Source organism: Cavia porcellus, unplaced genomic scaffold, assembly GCF_034190915.1.
Source record: "Cavia porcellus strain 051 isolate PalLab524CR breed Dunkin Hartley unplaced genomic scaffold, mCavPor4.1 scaffold_15, whole genome shotgun sequence".
NCBI lineage: Eukaryota > Metazoa > Chordata > Mammalia > Rodentia > Caviidae > Cavia > Cavia porcellus.
The window spans coordinates 62,027,063-62,050,417 of record NW_026947498.1 but is presented as its reverse complement, the minus strand read 5'-3'; the positions used below and the strand labels follow the sequence as shown (position 1 = coordinate 62,050,417).

At 37.5% G+C, this 23,355-nt stretch overlaps 1 protein-coding gene across 3 annotated transcripts in view; it reads left to right on the top strand.

Moving 5' to 3' along the window:
• Lsamp (limbic system associated membrane protein) overlaps positions 1 to 23,355 on the top strand; it is a 764,515-nt gene that overhangs the window by 697,986 nt on the left and 43,174 nt on the right. For all 3 annotated transcript variants that reach the window (XM_063225010.1, XM_063225009.1, XM_063225011.1), the window contains one exon: positions 20,363 to 20,497. In XM_063225010.1, the coding sequence (XP_063081080.1) occupies positions 20,363 to 20,497 (135 nt within the window). The remainder of the gene's footprint in view (positions 1 to 20,362; positions 20,498 to 23,355) is intronic.

Below are 23,355 nucleotides of genomic sequence, written 5' to 3'. Positions count from 1 at the left end.
TCTGTTTCTTATACCCTCCGTTTAAATTATTGGCTGCTACATGGTAGCAACAAGTATTTGTCAAATGACTATAATTATACTAAGAAGCTATGCTTGGCTATCTAGACTGTAACCAACTTGCACATGCATTTTTAAGTATGTAGATCTTGTCATATGAAAAGCTTATATTTTGAAATGTTAATCAGACTCAGCAGTCAGAGGTATCACTTTCCATCCCTCCAGTCCCTTCCCACGGTTAATTTTTATCTTTGGCCTGTGGTTATCGTCCTTAGATTTTAAAGACTCTAGGAAATAAATTATTGGTAAAGAAATAGTATAAAATTAAATTTTATTCCTCGTTTGTATTCCTATGCTTAGACAGACTCTCCATTGAAGTATCCTTTAAGGGTTCAAATACAGCAGGAACCAAAACTCTTTGTGCCCCATTCTCTCCCCACGTGAAGATATCTAGGGCACCAACCAGTCAGGCTGAGACCTTTGGCGTCAGCTGTCCCCCTCACTTGCCATTTCAGAGAGACGTCTGTGCCCTCTCCCTTGCGTCCACACACCAGGCTGAAACAGCCCTGTGAACTGTCTCCATTTCAACTGTTGAAACCTCTGTGGTGCCCTTTTCTTCTGCCTTTGTTTTCATTTAAAGAGTAAGGGAAACATCATCATGTAGTGCTTTTTAAATGAAGTTACTTGTCAAGTCAGAGACTGTAACAGTAATCTGAAAGACAGTGAATTTAGTGACCCTCACTTGCACTGACAGCCTGTCAAGCACTTGAAACATAAATAGCAGTGAAGACAAATTGCTGCTGTTTTCCTATTAAGCTTTGGCCCACTGGCCTCATAGCCTACGAGGAGGAGCGTGTGGGCCTGCCCAGGAGAGGGACTGCTTTCAGGAGTAGGAGGAAGCTCTCATTTACTTCCTCTGCCTGGAGGTGACTCCTAAAACTAGAGCTGGGCTCCTTCCCCTGCTATGATCCATCTGCTTCACAGAAAAGCTAAACCCCTGAGCCAGGACTCAGGACTACCCTTAAGCCAAAGCCTGCAACACAAAATGAGTGCTGATAAGCTAATTCCTACCTCATAAAATTTCATCTAACATCAAGAGGCCAACGGCCACACACATCCTGTATTAGCATTGCATCAACTTCTGAGCCACCCCCCAAGTGCTGCTCACTTTAAATTCAATGAAAACATTACAGGAACAACATTTAGTTTATACCTAAGCAATTTCTTTTTCTGCCCTATCCTCAATCCTTACCCAACTTTCTTCATTACTTATATATTGACTTTATGTGAGAACAGTTCTCCAAATTGGGTTGTACAGTTCATTCAGAGCTCGGTCTACCTAGGTCTAACAAAGAAGAGCTAAGATTGGGAAGTGAACACAAATGAGGTGACTACAATACCAGGATATGTAAAGAAAGAGTACAGTGCAAAGTGGAGTTATTGTTCTTTGTTTTAATTATATTTCAAAGGCTTTTCAAGCAACTGCAAAACTCTGCCTAGCAATCTTTCCACAGTGCAATTGCCCTGCTGAGTTTAACACACTTGCTTACAAAATGCCAATTGATTTATGTGGCGCTTGAAAACAGTAACTGCTGCTCTCATCTCTCTCTGTGTTTAATCCTCAGCTGTGGTAGAGTCACTAATGACAGATCGGGCACAACCCCTGAGGTTCTGATGACAATGGTAAAAGAGTATGGTGGTTGGGCCTCTGTCCAGCAAGTCAAATCCTTGTCTTGCTTCCCTGTTATGAAGTGTCTAGAAACAGATCAGCATCTGTAGGAATTCTTCCATTGTATTCTCTTGTTTTTTATTTTCTTTTTTCCATTTTACTTGTTTGTCTCCCCTATTATGCTTGAATAATAAAGGTGAAGTAGGACCATGAATGCTTTCTTTATGATACGATTTATGTTCCAAAATATTGAGATTGGCGTATGCACAAAGAGGTTTATTAACCTCACAGTTCTGGAGGCTGAAATTCCATAGCGTTGCAATGGCTCTGATGAGAACTTCTCTTATATCAGGTCATGGTGGATGGTGTAATAGGGGAAGTATATACTAAAAGATTAGATCCCTCCATGAAATGGGATGCAAGATAGAGAGGAGGCATCAATCTTTCTCTTTCATAAAACCTTCTAGAGAAAACTAACCTGGGTTCCGCAAAAAATTACATAAATCTCTTCCACAGGCACTGCCCCCAGTGACCCACTTAGTTTCCATTAGGTCCCATCTCTTACACCACCTCCCAACACCACCACTCTGGAGACCAAGCATCCAACAAGGATCCTTGAGGGGCACCCTCAAACCTTATCTAAGCCACAGAAATGATACTTTGGATGAATGTGGTACAAACTTTGTCCGAGTGATCTGAATTACCATTGGTGTATAAATTACATGCTTAAATTTACATTCATCACTAATCTTTTATCAACTGTTTATTTCCAAGCATCTTTAGAAGATATTTCACAGGATTTCCCAAAAGAACTCAAAAGCAACGTTTTTAAGAATGGAAGTTGGGCCAGGAGTTTAGCTCAGCACCCTAAGTACCTGCCTGGCAAGCACAAGGTTGTGAGTTTGATCCCCGGGACAAAGAAAAAAGAATGGAAGTCACTCCAAAATAAGCACTCTTTAATTTCCCAAGTGTACTAACTATATTCACATTCATGAAGTCATAACTTCCAACCAACATGCTCCGTTTAGCATATATCTCTTCACAATTGAGAAAGCCCAATTAAGACACAGAAAACCCAGAGCAGGTAGATGTTGAAGTACGTGGTCCACATTCCCATCTATTATAGGGAACACTATCATTCTCACCCACTGAGCCCAGATTTATCAACATCATCCTCCAGCCGTCCATCATCAATTGTACAATGGTGATGATATTTTTTGATGTGCTTGATTATTATATCACCACTTTTCTAGAAATACACAGGAAGGATTATGGCAATACCTGTTAGAACTCAGTGTCAAGAAACTGGCATCAAAAGTAAATGATGTTAATAAACAAAGGTCTTCAAAAAGAATTTTCATGATATTCCATGCCTATACACCATGTGTCCTCCAGAAAAAAGTTAAAGACCAAGAAGAAAAAAGGAGAAAGGCTAGAAGAAAGGGAGGGGAGAAAGAAGGGAGAGAAACAGAAGGAAACAAAGGAAGGAAATTCTTAAAAGTTGTATCTAATACTCTGAAGTGCCTGAAGGTTTAAATGAGACAGACACAGAGGACCTAACAAAGCAAACCCAGGGTCTTTGTGCCACCCTCATACTGCAGTGAGTGTCCTCTCTCTCCTCGGGGTCCTCATTTCTCTTTTGTGGATGGGTGACAGATAGCCACACCCTCTTACAACTTGCCAGCTCTGATTTTCCTGCATTTGTTTCTCGACTCTCTGAAAGTTCATTTCTTCCAGGAGTTTTTCTTGATGATAATAAGTTCACTTCCACTGGGCTCATGTAGCTCCTTTGCTAGATGTATTTTGGCGCACCAGTGGGTTTATATTAGTAATGGAGGTACTTCCAAAACTAACTGAGTAGAGACTAAATTTTTAAATAACAAAATTTTCTTGTTTATCTGATTTTTGATTTTTGAGTAAGGAATTAATTTTAAATAGATGAATCTCATAAAAGAAGAAGCCTGTCTTTTTACTTCTTTGATCTGTAACTGAGTTGCATTGTTTTACAAATGCATGCCCTGTCCTCAACCTCCCATTAAATAATCAAAAGAAATGTAGAAAAGACTCAGAAAACTAAGAATTCAGTGAACTCTAGCATCTCCCAGCAATCCAGTATTAAAAGGAGGTGTGCCTATTTAGGAACTTGGGCTTCAAAAGTCTACAGACCTGGCTTAAAACCTCAGCTCTCTCTTATTGACATTATAAACTTGAGGAAATGCCTTATTGACTCTGAACCTGAATTTGTGTTCTACATCTATAAGCATTAAATGAGATAACTCTGTCTTGAGTGTTACTAATCAGTAACACTCAGTGCCTAGCAAATGTTTACTAAATGGTAAGTGACTCAGTAATCATTCTACGCTATTTCTCAAACTTCCTTAAATGTTGGGCTCCACAGTGGGTTCACACTGATTTGCAAAACCAGCTGTGGTTCTGCAGTGGTATAGACTTGCAATGTGACTACAGCTATTCTCAGTATGCTTCCTTTAAGAGAACTATTATTAGGGATCTTGATTTTAAACATAGTAGTAAGCACATTAGAACAATTTATAAATACTGCCATCAAGTGTAGGATAATGATTTTGTTTATGCCTAATAAAGGATACTACGGCTCAGGCCTAAAAAGAACTCATGTTGCAGGTGGCATGCTGAGCTCAAACTGTGTCAACTAGCTAATTTTGCAAATTGCAAATCATAATAAATTGGATCCCTCTGGATGCCAGGAAATATAATACCAGAGTGTTCTTCTTCCTTTGGCCCATGTTCTTCCATTGAACCAAAGCCAGTTGTGAATCTTCCCTGGCATTGTGTTTGTCACTGGTTTCTGGGTACCAACTATACGCATTGGGGCCACAAAAGGCATGAGGCCAAATTGCATAATGCATACTCTGTTGTGTCTTACTACTCAAATAAGGAGCATTACTGTATCAGAGTAACCCATTCTTTCCGTTCCATGAGGCTCAAATATCTTGACAGTCAAGTGTTGTTTTCTGTGAAGGAATTGCATCTTTCCTTTCATACTCCTCTAATCTAACTCTTCCTCCAAATAATTTCTATTATAACACTTTTCTTTAAAACTTTACTCTTTTGAGTACATTGCTTTTCCCTGTATCTTTTCATTCTTCTACAATTTTTTCTGGCAACTGTATCTGCCTCCTTACCCGATTTCTTTCAGTCATTTGCCAATCTTCAGCCCTCCTTTTCAGTAACGAACTAGGATGATGGGTGATTTCCACCTTTGGACAGCAACCTTGACAAACAAGAAAGAATCTTTCAGGTAGAATGTGAAGCTCAGGCACAGGAATTCAAAAGATCTAAAGGGAGATATGGCTGAAGATATAAATGGAATGCCAAAGTAGGCATCCTTTGTAGGATAGTATTCTTTCCCTTTTCCTTTCTTAGAATTTATGTGTAGAAAGTACTGAGCACAAAAGTGTGGGAGAGATTAAAACCAGGAATATGTGAACATGTGCTTAGGAAAAGAAAAAAATTATATATTTATAGTGCTAAAACATATTACAAGAACATACTTGTTACAACATTTGAAGTTCAACCAGTAGACTTCAAATGGCATTACTGATCTGATCCCCACTTCTTTTATTTTATAGGTGGAAGTTCCTAGCTTTCCTTATGGTCACCTTCTTTGCTCTCACTTCCAAGCACTGACTTGTATAAACACACGTTTGCTGCACACACCTGTACCCTGCAAGATAAAGTCAAACTCATGCTCTCATTAGACTGCATGCATGTTTGTATTTGCAGTTCATGTATTTGTAGTCACTTATCAGTAAACATTCAAATTTGGGTCAGCCAATAGAATATCAACACTATTTGAAACATATCTTTCATTTGGAAAAAAGAAACACTGTTCTACTCAGATGTTACACTTGCAAGATTATTTTTCAAGACAATAACTAAATTTAATAGTCCACTTCCTTATATAAGAGTCCCTGGAATTTGACATTTTTAAGTTCATAAACAGTCTAATTTAGAATAATCTCTAAAGGATATTTCTTGCATCTTAAAATAAACTGAAAAAAGACAACTACAATAAGGATTATTATGGTAGTAGTCTTACTCAACATTTGTAAAATTTATAAAATGGAGAACTTGTCATATCCTCAGGAATTAAAAAAAAATAAACCTAATGTATTTAGAGAGAAACTACTGGGGGGTTAGTAAATTTGTGTGATGCTCCCTAAAAATATAGAGAGGAAGCTTGTATATAAATAAAGAGGGAAATGTCTTAGTTACTTTCTTGTGGCTGGGACCCAATGCCTGAATCGGTAACTGTTAATTGGAGAGGATTATTTTTGGCTCACAGGTTGTAGAGTTTTCAGTCCATCGTAGGCTGGCTCCAAGGCAGTGTCACACGACAGAGAGGGCTTGCTTATGGAATGGCAGCAGGAAACAGACAGAAACAAGAGAGGAGGAAGATTATATGCCTTCCAGGCCACACCGACAGTGACCTGTCTCTTCCCACCAGTCTTCACCTCTCAACATCACACCCAGCTCTGAACTCACCATTCGGTGAATTCACTGACAGATATCATCCCCCCATGAAGAGTATTCTACCCCCCAAATCCCCACCATGAGTGCATGAGGCTTTGGGAGGACCCCTACATGTAAACCTAGGGAGAAGTGGGATAGAGGAAGAACTGGAAGGAGAGAAGAAAAAGGAAATAGGGAAAAAAGATCCTGGAGGTATATTTGATTCCAAATTACTATTTCCATACAAATATCTAACTGACATTAGAAATCTAAATAAATCACTATTTTTCATGCAAACTATAGTTATCAACAAATTGTGTCACTTTAAAGGCACAGTGTGCAACTCCTTCTGGCCCTGAGGAACACATGCTGCTCTTAGATGTTGGCCTGCTCAGCCACGGGCTTTCTGCATGATTCTAGCTGGCACTGAGGAAAGCCATGCCTCCTTGGGACCTTGGCCTGTGCCACCATGTGCTTCCTGCGTGACTCCTACCAGCCCTGAAGAACACATGCTGCCCTTGGACCTTGGCCTGCACAGCTGCACACTTCTTGCATGACTCCAGCTGGTACTGAGGAACGCCACACTGCCATAGGACCTTGGCCCACACCCAGCGGACACCCAAACCTAGGACATCTTCTGGCCCCTCAGGGATACTCCATTTCTCCTGGACCTAATACTGCTGTTGATTTTCAGCTCCCACCCTTTATCCAAGAACCTTGGACTATGGCTGATTAACTGTGCTAGCCTGAAAGGAGATTCAGTAACTGCCTCACCCAAACAGAAGATCTCAGTGGGCTCCTCTCTGTGGGAAGTATGCCCCTAAAATAGAGGTGTACAGTGGGTAAATAGGGCCAATATAAATCTCCCTCCAACTAACTGTAAGACCTTGGTAAGTCTGGAAAGAGTATGAGTAACTCCTTCCTCCACACAGTGACCATCCAGCAAGGTGAGGAGTGTGCCAATAAGGACTCCTCCAACTTGAAGAAAATCAAAAGGGCTTATGAGACACAGGCACACAATACGGACACAGTAGGGCCTGAGTTCACACAAACACTATAGACAGAAAGATTTGGTGACCTGGAGTAACCTGAATATAAAGTAACAGCAAGAACTAAAAGTTGACCTACATAAATACTACTAGGTTTGTCAGTCCAGGAAGAACATAGGACTCACCCAACAGACCCTGCATGAGGAATTCAGGTGACTGGCCCACGTATTCATTGTGGGACCCAGCAACTGGACAAACATCAACTTTACATTAGGACCCCAAGATACACACTACCAACAGTTGACACTAGTGGGACTGAAGGACCAAATATTAATTCAAAAGGGGAAAATGGAAAAATGAAAAAGCAAAGTGCACTTTCAAACATCTAGTCCACCAGGAGCAGTAGACATTGAAATAGAGGACTTCAAAAGCATCACACCAGAAATCTCTGAAATGATAGCAAGTGAAATAAAAAAAAAAAAAACTCCATGAGGCTATAGAGGAAATCAAATTAGAAGTATTCTCTCATGTAAAGATAGATATAACAACCTTAGTAAAGGAGTTGCTCAGCACAGCTAGAGAAGAAATAAAGAAAAAAGTACAGGAGCATGGGAAACTGATTGAAACCTTAAATGAACAATTTAGAAAACAAGCAGAGTTATGAAACATCTCAAAGAGACATCCCAGAAACAAAAAATTATACTCAAAGCTGGCAAAACCATTTAAATGAAGCTGAGGATAGGATTTTGGACCTTGAGGACAGGATCACAATAGTGATCATGCAAGGATAGAACTTTTAAAAATAACAAAGCAGCATGAAGTGACAATCCAACAGCTTCAAGATGAGGCCAAGAGTAACAATATAAGATTAATAGGCATCAGTGAAGATGCAGGAGTCAATGTAAATGTAAAATATTCACAGGAGTAATAGCAAAAAATTTCCCAAATGTAGGGAAATAATCTGATATATAGATAGGTGAGGCATATAGAATTCCAAACAGTCACAGCCAACATAAATCTACACCCAGACATATAGTAATTAAGATCTCAGACATACAGCATAAAAACAGAATACTAAAAGCTGTTACAGAAAAGACATAACTCACCTATCAAAGAAAGCCCATTAGAATCACAATAGACTTTTCAGCACAAACCCTCAAGTCAAGATGAGCTTGGAATGAGGTATTTCAAATCCTAAAAGATAGCCTGGTGTGGTGGCTCAAGCCTGTAATCCCAGCACTTGGGAGGCTGAGGCAGGAGGATCCCTATGAATTTGAGACTAGCCTGGGCTATAAAGTGAGCTCGAGGACAGCCTAAACTTCATAGTGAAACCTTGTCTCAAAAAGACAAAAAAAAAAAAAAAAAAAAAAAAAAAAAAAAAAAAAAAACCCTGAAAGAAACCAACTTTCAACCCAGACTGATGTACCCAGAAAAACTGTCATTCAAATTTAATGGAGAAACAAGATTCTTCCATGACAAAAAACAACTGAGGAAATTCACGCCCACCAAACCAACCCTAAAAAGAGTATTGAAAGGCATACTATATAGAGATAAAAATGACTACCATCCCCAGAACAATAGAGAGAAACCACTACACAGAACAAGCAGTTAAACAAGGGAGAAAAAAAGAAAGCAAACTACTGGAACTAACATGGCAAAGTTTAGCCAGTACATATTAGTGATATCTATAAAAATAAATGGTCTCAATTCACCTATCAAAAGAAATAGATTGACAGAATAGATCAAGAAACAGGACCCCACTATATGCTGTATACAAGAAACACATCTGACCCAAAAGGAAACTCATAGATTAAAAGTTAAAGGATGGAAAACAGTATTCCATGCAATAGGAACACAGACAATATGAATTTCAAACCTCAAATGACTAAAAAAGATAAAGAAGGTCACTACATGCTCATTAGTGGAAAAATTTAAGAGGAAGACCTAATAATTACAAATATATATGCACCAAATACAGAAGCACCCAACTATACAAGACAGATACTAATGGACATGAAAAATCAAATACACAAGAACACATTTATAACAGGGACCTTAACACCCCATTGTCACAGAAATAGATCAACTAAACAAAAAGTCAGCAAAGGAATAATAGAACTGAATCATACATGCAAACAATTGGACTTAGTAGATGTTTACCTAGTGTTCCACCCAACCACATCAGAATACACATTCCTCTCAGCTGAGCATGGAACATTCTCCAAAATAGACCATATATTATCACATAAAACATTCTTAAATAACTTCAAAGGTATTGAAATTATCTGACCATAACACACTGAAATTGGAAATTAATGGCAAAAGAAATTACAAAACCTGCATAAATATATGGAAATTAAATAACAACCTTCTGAACAACCCTAACCCTGTAGCCCACTGGCTACAGATGAAATTGAAGAAGAAATAAAACAATACCTACAATTCAATGAAAATGTGGAAACAACATATTGTAATCTGTTGGATGTGATGAAAGTGGTCTTAACAGGGAAATATATAGCAATAAATTGTCATATCAAGAAACCAGAATGAGCACAAATAAACAACCTAATGCTTCATCTCAAGCTTCTAGAAATAGGAGAGCAGGTTAAACCCAAAGCTCTTAGAAGAGAGGAAATTATAAAGATTAGAACAGAAATCAATGCAATTGAAACTAAAAAAAAAAACAATACAAAGAATTAATGAATCAAAAATCTGGTTTTTTTTTTTTTGAGAGAGAATAAACAAAATTGACAAACCTCTGGCCAACCTTGTAAAGAAAAAGAAAGAAAAAAAACCAAATTCATGCAATAAGAACTGAAAAGGGAGAAATTACTATATCTCATGGAAATTCAAAAGACCATGAACACCTACTTTGAAAATCTCTACTCACATAGAGTGGAAAACATAGAGAAAATGGACAGATTTCTAAAAGCATATGAACTACCAAAGCTCAACCAAGAAGATATAGCAATTTTGAATAACCCAATATCAGTATTAAAACTGAAAATGTGATGAAAAAATTAGCAACAAAGAAAAGCCCAGGTCCTGACAGATTCATGGTTGAATTCTACAAGAAATTTAGAGAAGATTTGATGCCAATACTCCTTAAACTCTTCAGTGAAATTGAAAAGGAAGCAATCCTTCCTAAATCATTCCTGGAGGCAAGTATTGCTCTCATACCAAAACCAGAAAAAAGACCCAGCCAAAAAGGAGAACTATAGACCAGTCTCACTAATGAACATTGATGCAAAGATTCTCAATAAAATACTGGCAAATAGAGTGCAGCAAATCATCAAGAAGATTATACACCATGACCAAGTGGGATTCTTTCCAGGAATGCAGGGATGGTTTAACATATGCATATCAATAAATGTAATACACCACATAAACAGAGCCAAAAACAAAAACCACATGGCTATCTCAATAGATGCAGAAAACGCTTTGGATAAAGTCCAACACATGTTCATGATAAAAACCCTTCAGAAACTCGGAATAGATGGTGTCTACCTCAATCTTATAAAGGCCATCTATGACAAACCAACAGCTAACATTATACTAAATGGACAAAACTGAAAGCTCTCACTTTAAAATCAGGAACAAGACAAAGATGTCCACTATCACCACTCCCATTCATTATAGTTCTGGAAACACTAACCAGGGCAATCAGACAAGAGAGAGAAATAAAAAAAGAATAAAGATAGGAAAGGAAGAAGTTAAATTATCACTATTTGCACATGACATGATACTCTATATAAAAGATCCCAAAAACTCCATTAAAAGACTACTAGAGGTAATGAACAAATTCAGAAGTGTAGCTGGATACAAACTAAATACTCAAAAATCAATAGCATTTCTGTACACAAACAAAAAATCTCACCAAGAGAGATATTATGGAAATATCACCCTTCACAATGGCATCTAAAAAATTAAATGCTTAGGAAACCACCTAAAAATGTAAAAGACCTATATCCTGAAAATTATGCTATGCTAAAAAAGGAGATTGAAGAGGATATAAGAAAATGGAAGGATATTCCTTGCTCTTGGCTAGGAAGAACCAACATTGTTAAAATGGTCATACTCCCAAAACTGTTATGCAGATTTAATGCAATCCCCATCAAAATACCATTAACATGCCTCTCAGACCTAGAGAATATACTCCTAAAACTCATTTGGAAGCAGAAGAAATCTAGAATCACAAAAGCAATTCTGGGCAACAAAGGCAGGAGGCCTCTCAATTCCTGACTTGAAAATATATTACAAAGCTACATTGATAAAACCATCATGGTACTGGCAAAGAAATAGACCTGAGGATCAATGGAACAGATTAGAAGATGCAAGAACAACTATTAAAACACTCAGCCACCTGATATTTGACAAAGGGGCTAAACATGTTCACCGGAAGAAGAATAGCCTCTTTAATAGATGGTGTTGGAAAAATTGGCTCTTCACATGCCAAAGACTGAAACTAAACCCATGCCTATCACCATGCACAAAACTAAAGTCTAAATGGATCAAAGACCTAAATATTAAAACAGAAACACTAAATCTACTGGAAGACAAGGTAGGTAGAAGTCTTGGAGATCTAAGAGTAGTCAAAGAATTCATGAACAAAATGCAAACTGCATGGGAAACACTTCAAAGAATCAACAACTGGGATTTCATATTATTGAAAAGTTTCTGCACTTCAAAAGAAATCACCAACAGAGTGAAAAGAAAACCATAGAATAGGAAAGAATCTTAGCCAGCAACCCTTCAGACAAAGGACTTACATCCAGAGCATATGAAGAATTGAAAAACATCAAGCCCCCCAAATACAAAGATCCTTTCCAAAAATAAGCATCTGAGATGAACACACAATTCTCAGATGAAGATATACAAATTGGCAAAAAAATGCTCACCATCACTGATCATTCGAGAAATGCAAGTTAAGACAGCACTGAGGTTTCATCTCACTCTGGTAAGAATAGCTGCCATCAAGAAATTAGCTAAAAACAAATGTTGGCAAGGCTACAGGGAAAAAGGAACACTGCTCCACTGTTGGTGGGAGGGTAGAGTTGTTGCACCCACTATGGAAATCAGTACAGAGAACTCTCAGAAGACTAGGATTGAAAGTTCCATTCAACCCAGCTATTCCCTTCCTGGATATTTTCCCAGAAAATCTGAAAAGGTCATATCACAGTTATATATGTGTACCCATGTTGATAGCACAATTTGCAATAGCTAAATCTTGGAAACAACCAAGATGCCCATCAACTGCACAGTGGATGAAAATGATGTGGTATTTTTATACAATGGCGTATTAGCCAGCTATAAAAAAAGATGGCATTGAGGCCTTCATAGGTAAATGAAGACAACTTGACACTATCATCATTAGTGTAATAAATAAGAATCATATGTATAAATATCATGTTGTGCTCTAGTGTAAAAATTACTAAGCAATGTAGGAGTTTTATTTAAAATGTAGGTTTTATTAAAACCAAAATGTGCAATTACCATTGTAAAAAGAGAGGAAAAGAAAATGCTCTAAAGGATATAAGTGCGTGTATGTTTAAGTGTGTAGGATTGAAAACCATATTACTAAGTTTTTGTTGGATCATTGAAGAGAACTGTTTGCAGTCTCACTGTTTGAATGTCCAGTTTGTATGTTTTACTTTTGTAACTTGAACAACTGTTTCTAAGAGGACAATATGTAATTTACCAACAGTAAGTGATTTCTTACTGTTTTTTTTAAATTATGTATTATTTCTACGCTTTTTTTAAAAAACAATATATATATATATGTATACATATGCAAGATAGATAACTATACTACTAATCTCTGTTCATCAAATATAACAGTTTGTGCTTTCATTGTTTATTGAATCATTTTTTCATGCCTAATCTTATAACCTGAGCAACTACTTCTAAGATAACAATATGAAATATATTAATTAGTGTTTATTTCCTACTTTCCTTTGGAAATTCTGTATCATTTCTATACTTTTTTTTCTGTTTTGCTTTTTAAAATAAAAAATATTTTAAAAAACAAAATTGTTCCTGGTTGATTCACCTTTTCTTTCGGAACACCAAAGGGAACACCATATCTTTGCTCTTAGCTCTGGGCAATCTTTTTGACTTGTGAAAAAATAGTAAGGAACCAGTATTTACCACTTGAGTAAACATGACTAAGAGGAATATCCTGATTATGAGAAGGGTTTTCAAAGGTATAGATACTGAGGAGGAGCAGATGTTATTTAGCCTGGCAGCTGAATATTGCCAAAAGACACAAAAGCACGTTAAATAAAGGGAGATTTTTAACTAAACACTAGATCCCAAAATAAATACAACACCCAACAATGTGAGAAAGCCTGTGGAAATTGGTTGAGATGTTTAAAATACCAAAATGTTGACACATGATATATATATGAAAGACCTAAGTTGTAACCATAGCACAAATCCTTCATAAAAATTAAACATCATGTCTGATGTCAGTTTCTGGCATCAGAATTTCCTTGAGGTTGAAAAGCTAAAAGAAAGATGACCTTGAAAGAGGCAGAGTAACCTCAAAGAACCATAGAACATGTCCCCACACAACCATAAACAAACTGGGGCAAAGGTCCAAGAGCAGGAGAAGCAGTGCATTTTAGAATTTGGTAACTCAGAATTCATATGCTTTCTTCCATGCCTTAAAGTAATATAAAGAAATATAACTTAATCCAGCCTGTTTCTATAGGGGGTTCTTCTGGTTTCTGAAACAATGGCTTCATACAGTGAGTTATGTTCTCAGGATAAAACCAGAGATAGTTCTGTTCAGTCCTTAATTGCAGAGGACTTGAACACCCTAGTAAAGTGTTATTCTATCAAGATCATGTAAAGGATTTTTGTGACAGCTTCTTTTGTAGAAATGGTCAGCCACCTTCCAATACTTACCTCCATTCTCGCTATATGAAATATTGGTTGTGACTTTAGTATCTACTTATATTTCTTGCCACTCTGTTCAGTTGTATCCCCTTACATTTAGGCTGCAGTAATGAAAATATCATACACTGTGTAGCTTATGAACAATAGGAGCTTGATTCTCATAGTTCTAAAGACTAAAAAATCAAACTCACCATGCCAGCACATTCTTTGTCTGATGAGGAGTCACTTCTCAATCTATCTGCAACCACTTTTTACTGTGTCCTCACATGGCAGAAGGACCTTGGGAGTTCTCTGCAATGTTCTTTATAAGAGAACCAATGTCTTCCATGAAGACCCCATTCTTAGGCTCTAATTTCCTCACCAACACCCCATTTCCAAATACAATCACATTGGTAATACTTAACATATAAACTGTGGCGGTCCACAGCATTTCATCCATAGTAACCTAATCCCATAAACATTTACTACCCATCTAGTGTGTGCCAAACAATGTGAAAGTTGATGGGAATATTAAGAGTAAGGCATCCCCAAGGAACGTAGAATCTGAGTTTTAGATGTCTAGCAGCATAAAAGCTTCTAACCAAACTAATCTGGAATAATGAGAAGTCAAATGAAGTTGAGTAGTAAATATAATGAATTGTGGGGGTGAATTGTGGGTGTATGTCTTGAATATTTGAGAAGAAAACTTAAGCAAGAAATGTCAGTGAAACCAGGAGTTTCAACTAGAGGATCCCAAGGATTAAGTAAAAGAAAAATGATGAAAAGACTCTAAGGATCTTATTCAACATTTCAAATTCTTTTCAGACTGGTTGAATGAGAGAAAATCACATGGTTCCTTTTACCTGAATTTAGTTTACACCCTGAGATTCCTCCACTTTAGTGGGATGCTCCTGTAATCTTGTATGCTGGACAAAGATGAGGGCAACCACAAGGGCAGAAGAAACCTATGTCAATAGAAAGAAAAATCTTTTCTGCTTCACATGTGGATCATTTAAGGAAAAGTTCCCCTTTCATCCTTAGATAGTATGGGGTAAAATACTTCCTAGAGACAGGAGAATTAAAATATATTTTATATATTAAAATATATAAAGATCATTTTCCTACTTGCTTATTAGGAAATGAAGTTGTTATATACATTAACAATGTAAGAATCCCAAGCTGCAAATCTAATAAGCATTGCTTTGTTTTCTTTCATTCATTTTAATGTTTACCCTCACATCTTACCAAACTGGAAGGATTTCAGTTGGTGATGCTAAAATCCTCTTTCTTTTTCCTACAACTAATGTATTCCTTTAAGTTGCTAAAAAAAAAAAAATGAGGTAGGTATCCAGGGACCACCATTTCTAGTAATTTTATAAGAATTGAAAAAATTCAGTATTTTAACAATTTCTATATTCCTTCTTGTTCTCTTTCTTCTACTGAAAAATCTGCCCCCATGTTAGAATAATATTTATGGATATAAAAGAAAGTAGGAGAAAATATTAAAACATTCTGAGTAATTTTTAACTTTTCTCATTATAATATATCATTGATCAATATCAATAATACTGTTTTGTTCTTTATTCTCCTTTTACACTTTGATTCTTAATTAGGTGTTATGGTTTATATCTAGATGTTCCTCTAAAGCCTCATGCAGTCATGGGGGCAGACTTTTCAGAAGTGGGTAAATCTAATGCTTGTGATTGATTCATGGTCTATTGCTGTGATTTAAATATATGAGTGCTACTTGCCCTAGAGCAGGTAGCCTTCATACAGTATATGAGACGGAGAGAGGCTTCTCTTATGTTCTTTTGCTTGCTTTTCCTGCCTTCTGCTGCTCCTCTGACTTTTGCCACCCTGCCTTGGAGCCTGCCAATTGTAGGCTGAGACCTCTGCAAATTATGAACTAAAATAAGCCTTTCCCTTTTAACTTTGGATGTCAGATATTTTGTCTCATCAAGGAGAAAGGTAACTAAGACAGAATTTGTGCCAAAGAAGTGGATTCATTGCTATGATTCTACCTGACCATGTAGTTTAGGAGCCTTTAGAGCTGGCTTATAGAGTAGAAAGAGTTAGCAAAGGTTTGGAGATGCTGACTGAAAAAGCAGAGCTGTAAAATCTGAGGTTATCCTGTGTGGGAGATTCTATTCGAAGCTTAGAAGATCAGAAAGCTATTAAAGATCAGACTGAAGGGCTTTCCACTGGGGAGAAGAATTGCATTGATTGTTGGACTTGATGTGTTGTGTCTTGGCAAAAAAAAATTGTCTGAATTTTGCTTCTGTCAAAAGACTTTGCTTGAGAATGAGATTAAGGGTTGCAGATTAGTTAATGTGGCAGAAGAAATTTCAAGGCAGTGAAATATTGGGAGGATGTGACCTGCCTACTATTGGGAATTTTTTGACCGGATTTATATTGAGAATCAAGAGCAAGGATCCCAGGAGCATGATTTAAAACATTGTGAGATTGCCCAGAAAGCTCCAGTAAATCTGTGGGCTGCAAAGATAGAGCAGAGGAGAGCTTGATTTCTGTGAAGAAATGGAAAGAGGAAAAAGCCTGAGGGCATGGCACAAAGCAGCAGGACTTTACCATTTGCAGCCTCAAAATTGCAAAAGTGAAAGAATTTACTACAAGAAAAAAGCCCCAGAGCATCATGATCCAGAATAGCAGCAGCATAGAAAATTTGTTCCTCGGAATTAGACTCAGAGTGCTCAGTGATCCAGACACTCTACCATCACAGCCAAGAAAGAGGGAAGCCTGAGTACCACTCCATTCAGCAGAAGACCATGGCATGATCCATGTGGCACTGGTTTTGGGTGCATGCAGAATGGAAGAGTTGTTGGGTCAAGAAGGTTTCTACCCAGATCTCAGAAGATGGCCTGGGAAACCAGGAAGTTTGCCCTTGATAGGGCAGTGTGTGCATCTGTGAGTGTGAATTAAAAAGATGCAGTGAAGACTCCAGAAGTTTGGAAAAGCCAAAAACATGGATTGTCTTGAAAAAACTACAAAGAGCACAGTGGGCCCAAGAAAGTCATGGGAGCTACGGCCCCCAGAACTATCAAGGGGGCAGAGCCACCCAAGTCCTTTGGAGTTCACATTTTGCTACAGATTGCTTTGGATGCTGCACATGGAAATGCAGGGCTTAATGTTTGCCCTCACTTTGATCTCATTCTTTTGTATCCCCATTTGTAACTTTTGGAATGGAAGAGTCCATCTTATGCCACTGAATGTTGGAAGTGTTTAACTTTCTTTTCTTTTGTACAGGGGTTCACAGCTAAGAGTTTGCCTTAAATCTCAAAAGGACTTAGAACTTGGACTTTTCAGCAATGCTGAAATTGTTAGTACTTTGGCAACTCTTAGAGATGTATTAAATGCTTTTTGAGTAAAAGAATGTGATTGGGGATTCTGGGGAAGGATGTTATGATTTGTGTTGAGATTTGACCCTAAAGCATCATTCAGTCATGTGGTCAGAGTTGTCAGAATCCAGTGAATCAGAATTTGTGATTGACTTATGGTCCAGTGCTGGGATTAAGGGAGTGAGTACTATACCACGCTAAGGTAGTTAGTCTGCATGCACTGTAAGTGACAGAAGCTTGCCTCTTGAGTGTGTTTTGTTGATTTTGCTGTCTTCTACCGCCATGAACTGTTGCCACTCTGCCAAGTGTGACCCTCCCTTGGAGCCCGCTAATTAAGGACTAAGACATCTTCACACCATGAGCTCAATAAACTTTTCTTCCCTTTAACTTTGAGAAAAGTAACTAAGATCCAAGGTTTGACCAAAAATATAGTGAATGCTGCTGTGGAGTGCCATCCAGTAAAGAGGCAAGCTTGCAGAAACATTATATGTTCTCATCCACCTTATTCAATAGATCCAGCACCATGAATTTCCCGGCTCTTCGACAATCAAAGTGACCATGTTTTGAATTGATCCAGCACATTAAGGCAAACATGATGGTGCAGCTGAAGACATTCATGGAAAATAACTTTTAAAAAAAGGGAAAAGAATGATGAAATAAGTGTGCTTGTAGTGAAGGGCAGAATTTTGAGTGGGATTATTGAACTATAATTTACTATTATTTTACTGTATTTTTATTTAAATATTCACCATATTTTTATATCACATTTTATATGCAAAAGATTTTTTCAACTTCAAATCCAAATTCTGCCTATTTAACCCAATAAAATCATCTGAGACTTCAGTTTTCTTTTTTTACTGTATTTTATTCTATAGGACAAAATCAGATCTGATTTCTTGCTTTAATATGGGGAAAGAAAAAAGACCAAGTACAGACAGAAAAAAACAAATAGCATTTTATAAATATTATTCAAGTATACATCATAGACCAAGTGTGAAGCATCTGCAGTGGAAGCATGTGCTGTGTCTTAGCTACTTTACTTGTTGCTGGGACAAAATACCCTCACCCAAAATAAAGGAAGGAAAGCTTTATTTCTTACAGTTCTTGGAGGTTTCAATCCATACTCATTTGGCCCCAAGACAGGGTGTCCTGGTGGGACTGCTGTTCATGGCCACCGCAAATAGCAAGGCACAAATCAACAAGAGAAAGAGACACATCTTCCTGCCATTACATCATATCCTGGCTCCATCCCTGGGCCAGTGAAACACTCACACCACCAACCCAAGTACTAGACAATGAACCAATCACAAATACTAGATTTGGTCCAGTCCATAATTCATGAGGCTTGCAGGCCACTGACATAAACTGTGACATGCTGGATAAGGAGCAGAGTTTCAAAGCTGAATAATTTTGTATTGTTATTGCCTATATTTCACTGAAATTGCAGTTTCTTCAAAACTAGTGATTTTTCTTAGTGTGATGGTGGCATAAGCTTATAATTGTCACACTGGAGAAAGGGAGATAGGTGAGTTGTAATTTCAAGCCTTGCTGGGTGACTTAGCAAAAGTTCTTGTTCAAAATATTAAATAAATAAATAAATAAATAGGGCTTGGGCTGTCATTCAGTGATAAAGCCCCCGTGGGTTAGATTCCCAATACAAAAAGAAAAAGGCATAGTGTTCCTGACACTTGACAGAGATTTGAAGCTTTAGTCTTCCTGTCATTTGTGCTATGGAACGTTATCAAAGTCCTGTGTTCTGTTCACTGTTTATACAGTGAATTCATGTCCAAGCAAATTAGCTGTTCTGTTGATTTTGGCCAAAAGAGAATTTCCAGAAAAGGAAAGCAACATGTGACATTTCAGCAGAGATACTAATTGCTATCATTTAATGTAGGGTAACCAGGAGCAAGATTCTACCATGTTGGTAGGACCATGTTCTTTCATGTCTTTCCCAGATGCTCTATCCTACCCCAACTGGCACTGGAGAAGACGTTTTGGATAGAGGCAAGGAGAAGTTCCATGTAACCACAGTTAAAGACCATAGGCCCTTCTAGCCAAGTTCTGGGTAACTCTTGCTTCTGCCCAGGTTCTTTTGTCTCTACCCTCTCTTTCTCATTTTTCTTTTCCACTTTTTCTTCCTCAAGAAGGTCATTTAATCAAGTATACCCCACATAGGAGTAATTTAAACAAGCTTACCTCTTTACTAAAATCGGCACCACTAACTCTGTACATATTTCCGGAATGATCCACTATGTCCCCAATCCCGACTGTTAACAGCCAATGATATTTAGTTCCCTGTTCACAACTAAAGATGTCTTGGTCTCTCACAAAACACTATATCTGTATAGCACATTCTCACTACTGTAGCTCATGGCCAGAGGTTCCAAGAATGACAGACCACAAGGAAATCATAACTGCAATACAGGAGTTAGAACACTGTTCTTGTGAAAAAAATTCCACATAAACTGTAGCGAAATGGTGATTTCTTTAAAAAGCTGTCACTTTGGTATAAAGATGTAACTGATGATTTAGTGCTCCATCCATGACATCTCAGAGTGCCTTTCAATTTGAGTACACATCCCTCTATGATTTTTTGCTTTGAAACAGATACAAATGTATAAACACTGCAGCATTTTGCCTTGTGATCAGCACAGTTGCCCTCATGTCTTCCTAAAACATTGAACTGAGCCTCAGTGTCACAGATTCTGGCACTGAGCATGGCATGATTATATCTTTGCTTGGCTTCTTTCCCTTCCAGACTCTACTTTCCCATTCTTCCATGTCTGGCTTGGGGATGCTTTCTACTTAATCACTTTACCAAGATTTTTTGCACTGGGACCTCCTTCTGTAGAACCTGACCTCAGACAAAGCATATTGTCAAATTATTTTGAACTGTGAATTTATTGCTTTGACATAGAATAATGAGCAATCTGTTGCATATTTTGGAATTTTAAAAATCAGTCATACAAACTTCTGTTTTTCAGGCAGAGAAGTTGAGGGAGAAGAAGAATATCTGGAGATCCTTGGCATCACCAGGGAGCAGTCAGGCAAATATGAGTGCAAAGCAGCCAATGAGGTCTCCTCGGCAGATGTCAAACAAGTCAAAGTCACTGTGAACTGTGAGTATGGCAGCAGCAGATGACACATGTCCAGGACATACCTCCATCTCCTCAAGATCCCATTAGCAAGGCATCACTGCATTTAAAACAGATGCTTTTCTGGTGAGGGATGCACATTTATACAGTGGACACATCCAAGGGCAGGACTTGGCCTTTCTATTTGATAAATCAACTCCACCAATTGTAAATATAACCCATAATGCATTTAAAATAGCCTCTGTCTTTTGCTCAGACTGCACAATTATATATATATATATATATATATATATATATATATATATACTCAAATAATCCTATTCTGGTCTGTGTGGACACCAAGGTTATATTATCTTGGAAAAAAGCAACAGCTCAGATCTGCTTTAGCAAGAATTTCTATCTCAGTGCATTATTTGTCAGAATGCAATGCCCTAAGATTATTTTTTATCCACTACTGACTAATTAATTGGCCTGGGGAACATAGTAAAGCACTATGGTAAGATACACTGTATCCCTGATGGCTAACAGGGATGCCTGATAAGTTAATTTTAGTTATCTATTTGTCCCAAAGTATGGGCATTAGGAAGGAAGATTTCACTAAGATGCATAGGTAAGTGGGCATACTTTGAACCTCTCAGATGAAAGATTCCTTAGATGTAGTTCAAAAAAAGAGAAAGGGAAAGAGGATCTATAAGATGTGTCACCCAGCAAAGGAAGAAAGAGAATTTGTTTACCTTATTCAGTTAAGAGAGTCTGTCTGTATCATTCAAATTCAAGTTTCTGCATCATACAATTGTGGCTAATGATGAGGATGAAGGAATATCCTGAAAATTCTCTCCTTTTATGTATTTCACACATACCTATACACCACACACCCAAATCCTGCAGAGCACAAAGGCATTCAGAGGCACACACACACACACACAAACACATTTTAACCCACACTTGAAAATATGCGTTAGGCTCTGATGAGTTACATTTTGTTACATTATATTTTCAATACACTCACTTGTGTGCCAGAAAGTCTCCATAAATTCTGTAATTTCTTAGTGAAATATTAATACTTCACTGTATTTTAAAGTTTGAGAAATAAGAGCCCCAGAAACTAAAATTGTCTATCCAAAGCAACACAAAAAACAAATGTAAGAAAAGAAATTCAGTCTCGTGTCTGTTTCTAAAGCCCATGCCTCGGGAGGAAGGGTACGAGGAGTTTTGACTATTCGTACCTGTTATGTGCAGCCTGGGACTAAGCGGTGTACCTTTGTTCTGTTTTCCTGTTGCATTGTGTTAGTGCTACCTGACAGTAGGATTTGTTTTGGGAAATTGGTATATACATTTAATATATGTTATTCAATTTCAACCCTGTTTCCACTCTATCCCTTTCCTTCCATAGTTCACTAAGTTTAATTAATGCTCACAGTGAACCTGTAAGATAAGTATCACCAACATTACTCTAGAAATTTGTAAACTGAGGCTTAGAGAGTTAAGGAATCTTGCTCCTGGGGGTCCAGTCTGCTCTGGCACATGCTGTTTCCCGAGGCCCTGCTCCAGGCTTTCTGCCTTCTGAAACAGGCAGTGGAATCTCTTTCACACTGTGTCTAGAAAAATACAACGTATTTCACATATTTAGGATCCTCATTTCCAAGACCAAGGGACCACATTTGATGAGCTGTAAAGTGCTTTTATCCCTAGTTGTCTCTAATTTGTTTTTGTTAGTAATAGAGTTTTGAAATGCCAGTATTACTATTCTTTTCCAGTATGGGGTGTGTTTCAAAGACACATTAATGATCTCAATGTTATAAAATGCTTTAGGTCCTTTTTTCACATGAAAGGCAATTTCTCTGGGTGTTTATATAAGTTTATAATTAGGTTAGTTATCTTCTTTTATGTACACATAACCATGCTATCATCTTCCACCTTTTCTGTGACTTTTGGAGTAAAGATTTCATTTTCTCTTAATTGACCTTCAACTTAATTAGACTTCTGAAAGTCCAATCATAGAGTAAATAGAAAATATTTATGCTTCCATTGTATGAAACATCAAAGTGGTTTGGCTTACAGATGGTTCCCAAGATCAAAGCTAGCCGCCTGGGCTCTATTATTATTGGAGCAATTAGTCTGACATTGCTCCTTCTTCAATGTCCCCAAAGTGTAATTTAGAACAGAAGAAAATACTGCTAATTTTTAAGAAAAGATTTTCATGAAAACGTGAGCTTTTACAAGAAAATAGACAGGATATAAAATGATACCTCGTAACAAATTATGTAGAAAACTATATGAGTTTAATCCAACATCCACTGTGTCCTAACCAACAGGACCAACCACATGCCTGACCTTATAAAAATTGCTCAGTAAATTTTTACTGAAAGAATAGGTTAAAAAAAAATCTCAGAGGCAAAGCTGCCCTCTTAAACCTTTCTCTAAACTTTATAAATGTTGTTTGCTACAAATCAGAAAGAATACTCTAATATCATTTCTCTTTGGAATCACCTTTGAGCACAACCATAAACCAAATCACGTTTCCACTATATTGAAATTAGACATCATGCCAGTTTTCCTGTTTAAAAAACCTACATACAGCTTTGTTCTGTAGATGAACTTCCTTGGTTCGAATTATGGAAAGATCTCCCTGACAAAATCTCACACATAGACAAATATTCAGGATCACTTTTGCATTTTGAACTTGCTTACTACAAAAATGCACCATTATTTAAATTGATTTTTCTTCTTTTTTAAAACATGGGGTTTGGAATTAGATGAGAGAATCAGCACGGCTAAGGTAATTTCTGACTGGAGAGATTATGGTAAAGAACAGACTCTGAGCACCACTGGAAAAAGAAACCCTAGCACTGATTACTTTTTTCCACTACCCCTTCACTGAT